General features: G+C 28.6%; 5 protein-coding genes and 3 non-coding genes across 8 annotated transcripts; 1 reads left to right on the top strand and 7 right to left on the bottom strand.

Moving 5' to 3' along the window:
• Positions 1 to 2: 2 nt before the first annotated feature.
• Positions 3 to 2,815, top strand: LOC119667056 (pleckstrin homology-like domain family B member 1; the record flags this gene model as incomplete). Its single annotated transcript, XM_038076339.1, has 3 exons — positions 3 to 313; positions 372 to 504; positions 1,945 to 2,815. Coding segments are annotated over 3 exons (621 nt in total), but the record flags the coding sequence as incomplete, so codon positions are not given.
• On the bottom strand, positions 504 to 1,217 carry LOC119671315 (RING-box protein 1-like). The gene has a single exon (XM_038081896.1). It carries the CDS (start codon positions 1,163 to 1,165, stop codon positions 716 to 718), a length of 450 nt encoding a protein of 149 aa, XP_037937824.1. The 5' UTR covers positions 1,166 to 1,217; the 3' UTR covers positions 504 to 715.
• A 187-nt stretch (positions 2,816 to 3,002) lies between the features above and the next one.
• LOC119671313 lies at positions 3,003 to 5,284 on the bottom strand. Its single transcript, XM_038081894.1, has 5 exons — positions 4,740 to 5,284; positions 4,121 to 4,666; positions 3,642 to 4,024; positions 3,350 to 3,582; positions 3,003 to 3,289 (listed from the first exon to the last, which is right to left on the bottom strand). The coding sequence occupies exons 1-5, from the start codon at positions 5,262 to 5,264 to the stop codon at positions 3,024 to 3,026; spliced, it is 1,953 nt and encodes a 650-aa protein (XP_037937822.1). The 5' UTR covers positions 5,265 to 5,284; the 3' UTR covers positions 3,003 to 3,023.
• On the bottom strand, positions 5,227 to 6,438 carry LOC119671314. Its single transcript, XM_038081895.1, has 5 exons — positions 6,323 to 6,438; positions 5,774 to 6,226; positions 5,630 to 5,697; positions 5,413 to 5,568; positions 5,227 to 5,355 (listed from the first exon to the last, which is right to left on the bottom strand). Exons 1-5 carry the CDS (start codon positions 6,397 to 6,399, stop codon positions 5,243 to 5,245), a joined length of 867 nt encoding a protein of 288 aa, XP_037937823.1. The 5' UTR covers positions 6,400 to 6,438; the 3' UTR covers positions 5,227 to 5,242.
• A 1,426-nt stretch (positions 6,439 to 7,864) lies between these two features.
• Positions 7,865 to 11,780, bottom strand: LOC119671312 (40S ribosomal protein S5a). The gene is made up of 5 exons (XM_038081893.1): positions 11,694 to 11,780; positions 10,474 to 10,873; positions 10,105 to 10,221; positions 9,768 to 9,866; positions 7,865 to 8,011 (listed from the first exon to the last, which is right to left on the bottom strand). The coding sequence occupies exons 2-5, from the start codon at positions 10,870 to 10,872 to the stop codon at positions 7,943 to 7,945; spliced, it is 684 nt and encodes a 227-aa protein (XP_037937821.1). The 5' UTR covers position 10,873; positions 11,694 to 11,780; the 3' UTR covers positions 7,865 to 7,942.
• On the bottom strand, positions 8,541 to 8,678 carry LOC119673597. Its single transcript, XR_005252115.1, has one exon. It is a non-coding gene; the product is annotated as a small nucleolar RNA psi28S-1192 (small nucleolar RNA).
• On the bottom strand, positions 11,004 to 11,157 carry LOC119673592. The gene has a single exon (XR_005252110.1). It is a non-coding gene; the product is annotated as a small nucleolar RNA psi18S-1854 (small nucleolar RNA).
• Positions 11,312 to 11,464, bottom strand: LOC119673594. Its single transcript, XR_005252112.1, has one exon. It is a non-coding gene; the product is annotated as a small nucleolar RNA psi18S-1854 (small nucleolar RNA).
• Positions 11,781 to 13,105: the final 1,325 nt, after the last annotated feature.

Raw genomic sequence — 13,105 nt, 5'->3', positions numbered from 1 at the left:
GTATCGAGCTATCAACAAATACCTCTGGCATCGGCAGTGCAGATAATCGTTACTCCGATGAGCAAGTTACCAACGGAGATGATGTATTAGACAAACGTGGTAGTGTCAACTCGAATGAAACTGCAGGAAGTGGTGGTGGCAGTAGCGGTAGTCATAGTGATCGGAAACGCGCACTTCCTAAACATCAACGTCCATTGACACGATATTTACCAATTTTCTCACCGGATTTAAATTTACGCCATCATATCGAATCAGCTGGACACCAGATTGCGCTCTGCCCTCATGTATTTGTAGATGCGCACAGCTGTAGGGGGTAAGACTTAAATATAATACAAAGTAAATATAATAATAAAATTTCTGTATTTTTATAGATATTTACATAAGTTGGGTGCTACTTTTCATGGTTGGGCGCGACGTTGGTTTGTACTCGACCGTCAACGTAATGCCTTTATTTATTATTCTGATAAGTCAGAACGGAAGCCGAGAGGAGGCGCATACTTTTCGGTAAGGAAGCAAAGAATTATTTTTTATCTTGTCAGTAGTTGTTATTGTTTGCTGTTGTACAATAATTGTTGTAGAAATGTTCTTGAGATAATCTTGTTTTGGAACTGTGAGGACTGTTTTTTTATTATTACTATTTAATTGGTTTTGTTTATAAAAGATAGAACAAAAACCTATTTTGCATAAATCTTTCTTCTCTTCCCTTTTACTGTCTTTAAGAACTGATTTTCGCAAACTCCCATCGTTTGCTATCAAGTGGGCATACATTTCGCGTTTTTAACCAACGCGATATACAGTGATAATGATAAACATGATTACATTCACCTGTTGCTGTTACACAGTCTGCCTTGTAATAGTTTTGTGAAGCTTGACATTCAATACATACTTCAGAAATTGGATTTCGGCAAATCGCACAAGTATCAGTTGGTACGTCCCACGCCCATGCTGCACAAGGTTTCCACATTTCTACCGTAAACCTATGCCCAACCGTATTTTCGTTTTCTTCTGAATCTAAGTCATTTTTCTTGTCCTTTTCTTCTTTTTGCTGGTTTACTTTATCTTTTTGTTTGTTTGCTTCATTTTTTTCTTTTTCTTTGTTACTTTCTTTTTCTGCGTTCTTTTCTTTTCCTGATCTTGAACCAGTCAAAAGTGCCCACCTAAACATGACTTTACGTTGACGGTGCAAATAATTTTATACACCAAAAATTTAAATTCGTATAAACATACTTTATGATCAATATAATTTATGATTCTAGTTTTCGATGTTTTTTTTATTTTATTTTCAAATATTAATAAGTTTACTTTGTTTAATAGCACTACACTATAAGTTATTTCTTAAACTATCACGGGTTTATTACATAGTCAGATAACGAATGGTCTGGTAGTATTACGCTCTTTCTGGTCATGACACAGTCAAATAACGAATGGTCCAGTAGTATTACGCTCTTTCTGGTTTATTGAAACTTTTTGGTTGTGATATATATCCACACAAACAAAAAAAAAAACATATGCTCTTAAATGTCCAAACTCTGATATTTATTACTGAGCAGCAATATTCTGAACAACGCTAGGGGCTGAAAGTTTTGTCACGTTCGTCAATATAGTATTGCTCAGTAATAAATGCCAGTATTTACTCCTTGAAATAGCAAATATGTATATTTTAGTGTGGATATGTGAGTATATCCCCTCAAAAAATATTACACCTTAAATTCATGCACAAATAAAATTACCAAATTAGTAATAAAAGTACGAAGTTGATAATTGTAATTTGACTGTCTGCATAACATGACTTTTGATCACGATCAAAAATTGCTGTAACCGATCACACGTCATATGACTGTCTGTATTATACGATCCTTACACAAGAATGACAACAAGAAAATAATAATTTTTACGTTTAAATTTATTTAATTTAAAGTTTTTGATTTGTTTTTTTTTTTTTAGACAATTGATGAAGTTTATTTGGATCATTTGAACGCATCTAAAAGTGGTCGCCCACACTGCACTTTCATTGTGAAAACAAAAAAACGCAGCTATCATTTACAAGCAGCTTCAGATGCAGCTGCACGAATATGGATTGATGCCATTATAACCGGAGCTCAAGGAAACTTAGATTATTAGCTTTAAATTAAAATATTGATGTAAGTTATCTTGTAAGAATAGCTAATAATTTGGTAATTAATTTGTAAGTGTATCTAATTATATTTTTAATGAAATCACAGATTTCTATTAATACTGAACCAAAGCAAAATTATATAAAATTGTAAAATGAATGCATTACATATTTAAATTTAATCTTAACAATAGTTAAAGGCAGCTCATAGAAATCGATCATAATTTTAGATCATATATAACAATGTATTATAAATAAAATTGTATATTATCTTTAAGGTTATATATTGTGACGTAAACGGTTTTAATAAGGAGTTTTGAAAGTTTTTATAAGGAGTTCTTTTAAAAGGAGTTTCTTTTACTTAATTACGTATGCATATCTTTATTTACATATATATAAGTGTATGTATTGTATATCTTTCAATTTTTTTATATCATACTATTCTATATACATAGAATACAATATAGGTATTAGCATATTCACAAATTTAACATAACAATACATAACAAATTTAATATAAGTTTTGCTCAACTATTAACTATCAGTAAATAAGAAATGATATAAATTCGCTACATATTCCCCAAGACACTAAGAAAATGAAAACGATTGTTACTAGACGCATGTGCCTTTTTAATTTGGTTTGCAATGTGTTTTGAATATATAAGCGAACATTTATAAGTTTATTCTGAAATGGTTATTTTATAATTTCATAATTGAAATTTTTTATCCAAATGAATCATTTTAGAGTATCTTTTTTATTATATTCTTAAAAAAATTAAATTTAATTTACACTTACATATTAATTAATTATAATTTTACATTATGTATTATTAAAATAATTTTTTATTTTAAAAATAAATATATGTTTTTATAAAAAATTAATCTTGACTTGAATTTTTAACATGTAACTTTAAGATGAGTTATAATATTTATTTATGTAGGTTTCAAGCCATTCTTTGAAATCACGCAAATGTTCATCTACGGCACCAATAAAATTACACGATTTAAAATGTGGTGGTGGATGCTGACCAGTGCCATATGCATTAAATATAAAATGCTCACTTATATAAATTGCAGCCACTACATCATTGGATAGGACTTCGTGACGAAACGAAAGCTTAGCAAACGATTCTGAAAATTGTTTTATTGTAACAAATGATTGTTTCGTTAAGCACCCTGGAAACAAAAATTCCATATCTATACTTTAAATAAATTCAATAAATTATTTTATTATACCTGGACGTTCTATGCGTGAAGCCACAAAATATTCTTGCAGTAATCTTTCAGCTTCTTGTGTAAAGTCTACAGTACGTTTTGATATAATTGCTAGAAAGTGGCGCATATCCTCATTAGATATTGAGAGATCATCTATAGTTGACTCATAAGTATTTATTGACGATTGTTGAAGTATGTAATCAACCAAAACTTCATGGTTGTCTTCGTCAACATAAATTGGTAAACCAAATATTCTTAGAAAAAATTAAACTAATTTTATTTGCAATTTTAAAAAGAAAGTTATTATTTATACTTGATGAATTTGTTAAACATTTGTTGATCACGCGCGTTATTTTTAAAAGCACGCCAATGTGCCCATATTGAAGTTTCTAAAGGATATGCAACTGAAGATTTTTCTATGCTTACACGAGAACACTCAATAAACTTAAAAATTTTATCAGCACGAGCTGCTTTTATACAAGACCAATCACCGGCAAAATAAACTCCACCTTGTGCTAAAAGGATAGGATCAGCTTCAATCCATTTTTGATTACTTGGAAAAGCAGGAGATTTTAACTTATAGGTTGGTCCTAAAAATCGTGCGCCCAACTGGCCAATACTTGTCATAAGGTAATTGATTATAGAAGTGTCATTACCAATAGCAATAATAGGTATCGGAATACGATTGGGAATTGGCTAAAAAAATACATGCACATTTAGTATATTATATGCATACTTCATTGAATAGATGAAACCTTTTTAGTTTGAGTTTTATTTTAAAATTCTGCTTACCCCAATTGAGGCTAAACTGAGTAGCAATGCCATTTTCAAGTTAACAAAGCAATCCATTGGTATACGATCTTGACACAATTGTGCGCTTAGTGCATAGACAAAAGCAAAATCGGAATATTCCTTTTTGATAATTGTATGCAGTTGTATAATTGATTGTGGACTCAACGTCGCATCAACAGTCGAATTATTAGGCAACAGTATTGACGCAACACTTCCCAACTTCTGTACATTATTTACTTCAATACTGCTATTGAGGTCAATGGATAAATTATTGTCATGTTCAATAGGTGGTATATGTTGTATGGATGTGTGTTCATTTACAGATATATCCATACTCATTTGTTGTATTGTATTTTGTATTGAGTTCGAAGGTCCATGTATACTGGATATAGTACCATTTCTATAACCCAAAGATAATAAATCTAAAGGATTGTTGTGCTCAGTAATTCGATTAACATCAGCGGAATCAAAAGTAGTTTTTTTTGGAATTGGACAAGATGAAGTTATATTTTGCAGCTTTTTGCTAGTGTCTATTTGTGTTTTTGACTAAAAAAAACATATTATTATTGCACTATAACTAACATTATTTTTCGAAAAGTTTCAACAAAAAAAAACCTACCAATGTTGTTACATTTTTTGTTGTGTGTAATTTTTCAAGAGCGCTTAACTCCTCTAAATCTATGTCAAATGGTTCATTAGCAAATTTTTCGAATTCGTTTGTGAATGAATCATCAACTCGCTGATAATTTGTGCCAGCTACTGATGATAGATCCAAATCTTTTTTTGTTGCTTGCTTTGGAAAATGTAATTCATTGTTATAAACATTTTTGTTTGTCGTTTTAGATTGAATAGGCTGAACATATTTATCAATCGGTGGTGGTGGTGTATCAACTACAATTGTCTCTGATAAATTTTGAGTATCAATAAACAGTGAGCAAGAATCATCGTTTAGTTGTGACAATGGCAAATTAGTATTAACAATCCGTGGTGTGCGTTCCAGATAATCGCTATTGATGAAACTTTCCTCATTTCGCAAATTTAATTGTGATGAAAATTCTTCTCTATTGTTAACAAAAATATCCGAATTATCTATAGGACCATATAGAGAACGGTTGTTCCCTTTCATATATTTATCAGATTCCATGCTTGAAACTCCTGTCCACACTTATTATAGTCGTAATATCCGGTAACTAAATAGCGTCCTCCCAATTTTAATTTACAGTTATAATTATGTTCTTAAATAATAAAAGATTATGACAAAATTATAAGGTTTTATGTTTTATTGTTATTACCTTTCACACGAACAAGTACTGCACGAAAAACTTTATCAAGGATTATGGGCGTTTGAACAAAACCGGTAGGTACCAAACGCAACAGATGGTAGTTTTGAATAGAACGTAACTTGCTATACTCGCTCATAGAACGAGAGCAACTGTTGCACTGTGGCGCTGCAAAGGTAAACAAAAACTTAGCTTAACTTAAGACAATTCTATTTTATTTAACACTAACCTTCAGTGGAATTTTTTTTAATTTTATTTCTGAGACAACCTGTTGAACAAAACCAAACCGTTTGTATACTATTGAAAAGAAAACAAAAAATTATAATGAAAAACAATATGTAATATTGCATATTCTATAATTGAGAAAACTTACACACACTTCTCTGGTTCAGTTAAAGCAGTTAATATACCAAGAACTGAGCATAAATTGGTAGGATATAAATTTTTTGAAGGATCAAAACATAAGTGCTGTTGATATGGTAAACCTATAAATCGAAGCTGCACATGCACTTGCTCAATATCGATGGATTTAAGTCCAGTTTCGCTGCTTGTTTGCTTAACAAAGTCGCGTATAAGTGAATAAACACAGTATTTAACGGCGTTCATAAATTGTATTGGCTCATCAATTGTCAAATTCAACAGTTCCTTAGGACTATCGAGGAAATCTTTGTATGCAAATGGTAACTGCACTATCACGGCAGCCAGTGTGTCTTCTGGTCTTTTTGTTTGTTGATAATTTTTTGTATATTGACTAGCGGCTGCTTCAATAATTTTTAGTAATATACTTTTGCGCAGAAACGATTCTATTAATCTTTGGTTAATAAATCTGTAAAATTACATACATATATACATATGTATATTGTTATTTTTTTACATGCACAATTTAACTTAATAGATTAAATTATAAATAAAAGTTTCTTACAATTGCGATAGTGTTGTATTATTTATTTGAATATTTGATGTATTGCTTGATGGGGAAGGCGATGCGCTACTTAACATTATAAAAATAATATACAATTAGATGTAATGTCTCCAACTAAAAACATAAGTATCAAAATCAAATTTTATATTTAAAAACAACAATTTGTGGATTGCAAGATACAGAGTTGTAATTTATTTAGAAAGAGAAATTTTTAATATTTTAAGTACAGGGATGTTTTACACATTATTTTATTTATATATATTGTTTGATGCAAACACAGTACGATTATTTTTATTCTATATTTATAAAACAATTAATAATTATTTTTATAATAGAATATTCATAGAAAAATTAATTTATAAACGATCAATGTATGGGAAACATAAAACAGATATGTTGAATATATGAAAAACAGCAAAGAGATTTAGTTAAAAGATTTCCGCTGTCCATTATTATATAGTATTTTATACTACGGCCGTGAGCGAGTTCGAGTAAATTGAGGTAAAGTAAATTAAAATTTCATAGGAATTTTTTGCACTGCTCTTATGTAAATATTTATTTATTGGACTTATTTATGATTGTTTGGTTAAAAGTTCATAAATTTATTTATTTACGCATCTTATAAAATACTTTAAAAAAAACCCATAAAGCTTTGATATTCCACTATTACAGATGCTTACTACAAATCTACATAGAGATCTTGGTTCAACTGGTATAACAATTGTTGGGTTAGTTCAAGTTACTTCCAAATATTTCACCGTTGAAAAAGGATAACTAGATTGGCTTAATATGTATTCATATAACTTAAATTAATAATTAACGATATCGAGTGTTTAACAAACGGATAGTTTCTTCTAACTCAAATTGCTTATTTTCTTGGTACTACACATCATTTTTTTTACAACCTGCTCCCGCGACTTTTGTTATTGTTCGGCACAAACGGTCATCGATGGCATTTGGATGAATTATAAGAATGTTATGTTTAATTAGGAATTTGTTGATTGTGTAATGGGAAAATTAGATTTTGAAGTTTATTAAAGAAATATTTATCAAAAGAAATATTTTCTCAACATTTTTTTTATATCTTCTCCATTATTTCATTTATAATATGGCAATTATTTCTAATACCCCAAATAAAATTGAGAGATAATATAGGACACACATTTTTTATGCAGAGGTACACAAAGACTATCCGATAGTTATGAAATGGCCACAAATTAAAGAGATTTAGGAGAAGCCTTATGAAGCTATATGCTTTTTCCTAGTTTATTTCAAATTATATCTAGTTTATTTATATTATTAGAAGCATGACGTGTTTTATAAAAACCATTAAATGTAATTAAATTAAATTTAAAACATTTGATTCAAATAGAACTAATATTATATATTTATGTTATTGAATTCTTCAAACCATAAAATTTCCTATATAGAATTTTAATACTTAAAAAAGTTTACTTGTAATCATATATCTATATATTTGGATCCTTCGTGCTTGTTGTTAGTATAAAGTTAAAATTAGTTGTAATTAAAATTAGATTTAAATTTATTTTTGAAAAATTTTCATTTTTATTTTATAATTAGTGTAAAAAATACACAAAAAGAATGTGTAGCGCGAAATGTTTATCGGTTGGATTTAGCAACACGTTCCAATTCATCCTTCTTTTTAATAGCATAAGAGTTAGATGAACCCTGAAATAGAAAATAAATATCATATTTAATAAATAGTATAAATAACTTCATATACTTATATAAATATATTTATAATCTTTTCAAATTTAGTGAAATACTTATTATCAAAAGAATAAAAAAATAATTTAAGTGCAACAATATTACTTTATTACCGAAATGAAGTTAATCTCAAAGGATCATTACGCGAATTGAAAGTGAACAAAGTGGATATAATAATATAAGCAGTCGCTTGTCTTGCCGTATACCTCACTTTCTAACTTTGCTCACTTTCTTTTATAGAACATATTAAATAAATATATAAACTAATAATAATGTTTTATGTATTTTTGTTTTAGGAAGCTTGTAGAATATTATATAAATTCTACTGCTAGGATTTTGCAAAAAGAATTTTTCTAGTCCACAAGCGAAACGACGTAAGCTTTAATGCAACTTTACGCGAATTAGAGTGGACAGGCACTGGAGTTTCCTGGTATACATCTTATAAGATAGATATACGTATATATTAAAATTGCTTTCTATTATTATTTTTATTTGTTTTTGTATTTGGAGAAGCATAGGAATATAAAATTATTCAAATGCTAGGATTTTACAAAAAGAATTTTTCTAGTCCACAAGCGAAGCGACGTAAGCTTTAATGCAACTTTACGCGAATTAGAGTGGACAGGCACTAGAGTTTCCTGGTATACATCTTATAAGATAGATATACGTATATATTAAAATTGCTTTCTATTATTATTTTTATTTGTTTTTGTATTTGGTGAAGCATAGGAATATAAAATTGTTCAAATGCTAGGATTTTACAAAAAGAATTTTTCTAGTCCACAAGCGAAAATGAGCACTATTTAAATATATTTGCTCATTATTAATTATGGACATTTCTATTTACAATATATATAAATGCTTAAAATAAAAAAGTTTTATCTCTGCTGATATAACGTAAGAAGTAATTAAAGTTTAACTCAATGTATTTTGATTGAATATTGTAGTTTCACATACCAAAGCGTCAATAGTAATGTTTTAAGAAATATACTAATAACGCGGGATAGTAAAACTTACATTTAATGTTGTCCAAGTTTATTATTACAATCGTAAATATATGTCTTTTACATTGTATTGAGGCTGGACTGAATATATACTATACTGAATATATATTTAAGTTAAATTACTAATAAAGTATATAAATGTAGACTCACATACCAAACTGCTAAAAATTATAAGTTTAAATTATAGCAGGGGATAGTGAAACTATATTTATATTGTCCAATTAAAAATTTACTACTTTAAGTAACTAAAATTCTTAAACAGTATTGAGGTTGGACAAACTAAATATTTTGTTTTTACAAATATATTAAACGTCTGTAGTTTCACTCACCAAAGCGTTAATAAACTTGATTTGTTTAAATTAACGCGGGATAGTAAAACAATATTAATGTTGTCCATATTAAGATGTACAAACGTAAATCATGGTCAACATTACGCTGTATTGAGGATGGACTAAAGCATTATTGATTTAGTTTTTACAGCAAATTTAAATAAGTGCTTATAAATTGTAACTTATATCTAATTAAAAACTTTTGATGTTGTTTATTAAATGTAATAGCTTTGTTATATATATCAAGTGAGTTATGTCTACAAATTTTTTATACTAAAAAAAAACAGACTTGCATTAACACGCGGTAATGATTGTTGCGTATAATAAAATTTATATGGCTGTTTTATGTTAAATTTAAATCTCAATTAATATCTAAAAACTCACCTTAGCAGCATTGATCAATTCATCAGCTAAACATTCAGCAATAGTTTTAATGTTTCTGAAGGCAGCCTCACGTGCACCAGTGCATAACAACCAGATAGCCTAAAAATAATTCACAATTAGCGTTTAAAATTTATAGTCAGTAAAAATATTATACAATTTGTATTTGTATATTTTTATCAGTAAGACAAGAGTGCAATTATTTTACTCTTGTCCGCTTTAGATAAACAGACTTGGCTTTCATTTAGCCAAGTGTTATATCTTTCCAAATAGTTCCTATTTGAAAAGAATTGTATCCTGGCAAAAACTACAACGTTTAAATAAATATACAAACACTTACTTGATTGACACGACGAAGTGGAGACACATCAACAGCTTGACGACGTACGGTACCAGCGCGACCAATACGTGTAGAATCTTCACGTGGTCCAGAATTGATAATGGCGCTAACGAGAATCTAAAAATATTAACCATCATTAACAACTGTGTTCACTTTTTTTATTAAATAAATTTTTTTATAAAAAAAATATGTGCAAAACACTTGTTAATTTATAAAATAGTAATTATTTTGTATATATTTTAGACAAGTGTATGGATTTTATATGCGTCACATTCTACCTGTTTGTTGTTTGTATATAAATCGCAACAACAGTTTAGCATGAGACGTTTACACTTATATTTCCTTAATACTGAATTTGACATGGTTTACCTGCAATGGATTTTCACCAGTCAACAAATGAATAATTTCAAATGAGTGCTTGACAATACGGCAGGCCATCAATTTTTTACCATTGTTGCGACCTTTCATCATCAATGAGTTGGTCAAGCGTTCTACAATTGGGCATTGTGCTTTACGGAAGCACTTAGCAGCATAACGACCAGCAGAGTGTGGTAAGTAGCGAGCGAATTTTTCTTTGACAGAAATGTAATCTTGTAGGGAAATATCATTGACTGTCACATCATCACAGGACCAACGACCGAATAGCTTGATTTCAGGCAATTCAGTCGTTGTTGCCATATGTGTGTCCAAAATTGTGTCAACGCCCTCAGTTTCAATTGGAGGTTGCTCCTCGAAGGTTTCGCTAGTAGTTTCAGATACTTCAGCCATTCTGAAAGAATATTATATATTATTTATATTGTATTAATAATACTGATTGCAATTAAAATTATCAAAACATGTGTATAATGTGTTAACAATTTATAATTATTTTTCCGGCACGCAGTAATTACTAATAAACATTTGTAACGTTGTAGGTTTTAGCTTTATTAAGGACTTTATCTTTTAGACGATATCCTTAAGAGGAATAGCAAACCTTGAATATTATTGTTGTCCAGTTGAATACCAAACACGTTAAGTTTAATTATGTCTGGTTTTAGTATGGACGTATTAAGTTAAATTGTTTCATTTATATATTTATGCCTCCAATACATTTACTCTGCTATGTTGATTTATACAAAAATTACTTATCCGAATTGAGTTTATCTGTTGTAATGTAAGTTTTTATACACACTAATGCTTATACGTTTAGAGTAAATATTTTATTTTGTTTAAAAATTTGTGTGCTTTACTTTATTAAGGATTTTATCTTTCACACGATAACCTTAAGAGGATTAGCAAGCCACGAATTTTAATGTGGTCCAATTGAATACTAAACGTGCAATATTATAGCAAATTTAGTTTTAGTTTGGACGTAGAAAATCATATAATTTTTATAATTTAATGATTATTTTTTGCTTAAAATTAAATCCACGTGTGTTTTTCCAGCGATAATTATTTTTTTTGAGAGACAACCTCTAACCTCAATATACATTACATTTTTTTATTAAAATACACCACATATTTATACACAAATATTTAAAAAACATATCCAACAACATTGTATTACTATTTTTGCAACGAAAATAAAATTATTTGATATATTTCCTTACTTTTTTATGCGGGAAAACTATCACCGAACTAAACAGCAATGGCGTTCGCCAGAAAAAGAACATGTTGGAGTAGTGCTACCAAATTTCTGCTTTTAATTTCCGGCAAAATGACAGTAGCATAAAACTTTCTGCTGGCAGTGCTATTAATACTTTTTTTAAAACTTTCACAATAATCGGTCTGTTCGTTTACTTGGTAAGTAAAAATAATACAATAAATTGCGTGTAAAATCAGATAATTTCTTTTGTTTTCACCTATAAAGAATTTCATATTATGTAATTTTAGCTGTAGTTATAAATTATTGCCAAATTTTATTTTTTTTTATAATTTCTTGAATTTTAAATTAAGTTGATGTTTTAAAAAGCAAGCCAACTATCAAATGAGCTCTAATATTTTAAGGAATATCTCACTGAAGTCGAAATTCTGGATTAGTCAAATTCAGTTTGAAAAGAACTGATTTTTCTTCAAAGTTATAAATTACAAAGTTTTCAAAGTTGATATATCTAGAATAAAAATCTTATCCCATGATAATGATAAATATAAATTACTTAGAAACAGAACCTTCGTTTATGTTATTTTTATATTATATCCAAGAACAGAAATATGTTTTCTTATATTAATTTGGTTTAACACCTGTATTAATTTACAAATTTTGAGTGGTATTTGTAACACTATGTTCAGACACATCCTAATTTCTTCTTCGTTTCACCGGAATTAAGTTGTTTTTTCTGTACAAAAGTCAGTTTTGAGGTTAGAACGAAATTAAGGAAAATTTCGTTGAAACGAAGGCTGAAATTAAGGAACATTTCGAATGTAACTATGCGTGAGATAAATTTTAAGCAAAAGATAAAGTTAAGATAATGAAAAAGTGACATTTTTTTAAAATAAATTTGGTGACAGTTGTCTTTAATAAAAGCAGGAAAATATTTTGAAAGTAGTGCTTATAACTTTCTGTTATTTATTTAAAATAAGATGAAAAATAATTAAATAGTTATTCACATACCTGAAATCCACTCTAACTAATAAAACTCCTGAATGACATTCTGAATAGTTATAATAATACAAATGGTATTTTGAGCATGTAATTAACATTTGATTTGTAAACAAAAAGGTATGATTTCCTTAATTTGGGATAGTATGAACGAAATTAAGGAATTTTGGCTGTCTGCACATAGTATAATACAAATAACTGGGCAGATTTTAAGTAATTCAATTCTGCTTTCATATATTCATTTTTATGTATAAATAAATATGAATAATTAATTTCAATTACGATCTTATTTTCATACAAAAATGTATATAAACAATTTACAATAATATAGTATTTTAATTATTACAACAATTTATTAAAGAAGCCGGGAACAGCAGGTTTTGACATAACATGCTAGTTTGTTAAAATATTCAGTACTGGTAT

The sequence above is a fragment of the Teleopsis dalmanni genome, chromosome 1 (assembly GCF_002237135.1).
Source record: "Teleopsis dalmanni isolate 2A chromosome 1, ASM223713v2, whole genome shotgun sequence".
NCBI classification, from domain to species: domain Eukaryota; kingdom Metazoa; phylum Arthropoda; class Insecta; order Diptera; family Diopsidae; genus Teleopsis; species Teleopsis dalmanni.
Note: the sequence above shows the minus strand (reverse complement) of the source record. Positions and strands in the feature narration are given on the sequence as shown.

Coding starts and splice junctions, on each gene's coding strand:
- LOC119671312 (XM_038081893.1), bottom strand. CDS start 10,872: ATGGCTGAAGTATCTGAAACTACTAGCGAAACCTTCGAGGAGCAACCT. Junction 10,222..10,473: donor CTGGTGAAAATCCATTGCAG/GTAAACCATGTC, acceptor TAATATTTTTAG/ATTCTCGTTAGCGCCATTAT. Junction 8,012..9,767: donor AATTGATCAATGCTGCTAAG/GTGAGTTTTTAG, acceptor TTTCTATTTCAG/GGTTCATCTAACTCTTATGC.
- LOC119671313 (XM_038081894.1), bottom strand. CDS start 5,264: ATGGAATCTGATAAATATATGAAAGGGAACAACCGTTCTCTATATGGT. Junction 4,667..4,739: donor CAAAAAATGTAACAACATTG/GTAGGTTTTTTT, acceptor TGTTTTTTTTAG/TCAAAAACACAAATAGACAC. Junction 4,025..4,120: donor TCAGTTTAGCCTCAATTGGG/GTAAGCAGAATT, acceptor GTATTTTTTTAG/CCAATTCCCAATCGTATTCC.
- LOC119671314 (XM_038081895.1), bottom strand. CDS start 6,399: ATGTTAAGTAGCGCATCGCCTTCCCCATCAAGCAATACATCAAATATT. Junction 6,227..6,322: donor AATACAACACTATCGCAATT/GTAAGAAACTTT, acceptor GTAATTTTACAG/ATTTATTAACCAAAGATTAA. Junction 5,698..5,773: donor ACTGAACCAGAGAAGTGTGT/GTAAGTTTTCTC, acceptor TCTTTTCAATAG/TATACAAACGGTTTGGTTTT.
- LOC119671315 (XM_038081896.1), bottom strand. CDS start 1,165: ATGTTTAGGTGGGCACTTTTGACTGGTTCAAGATCAGGAAAAGAAAAG.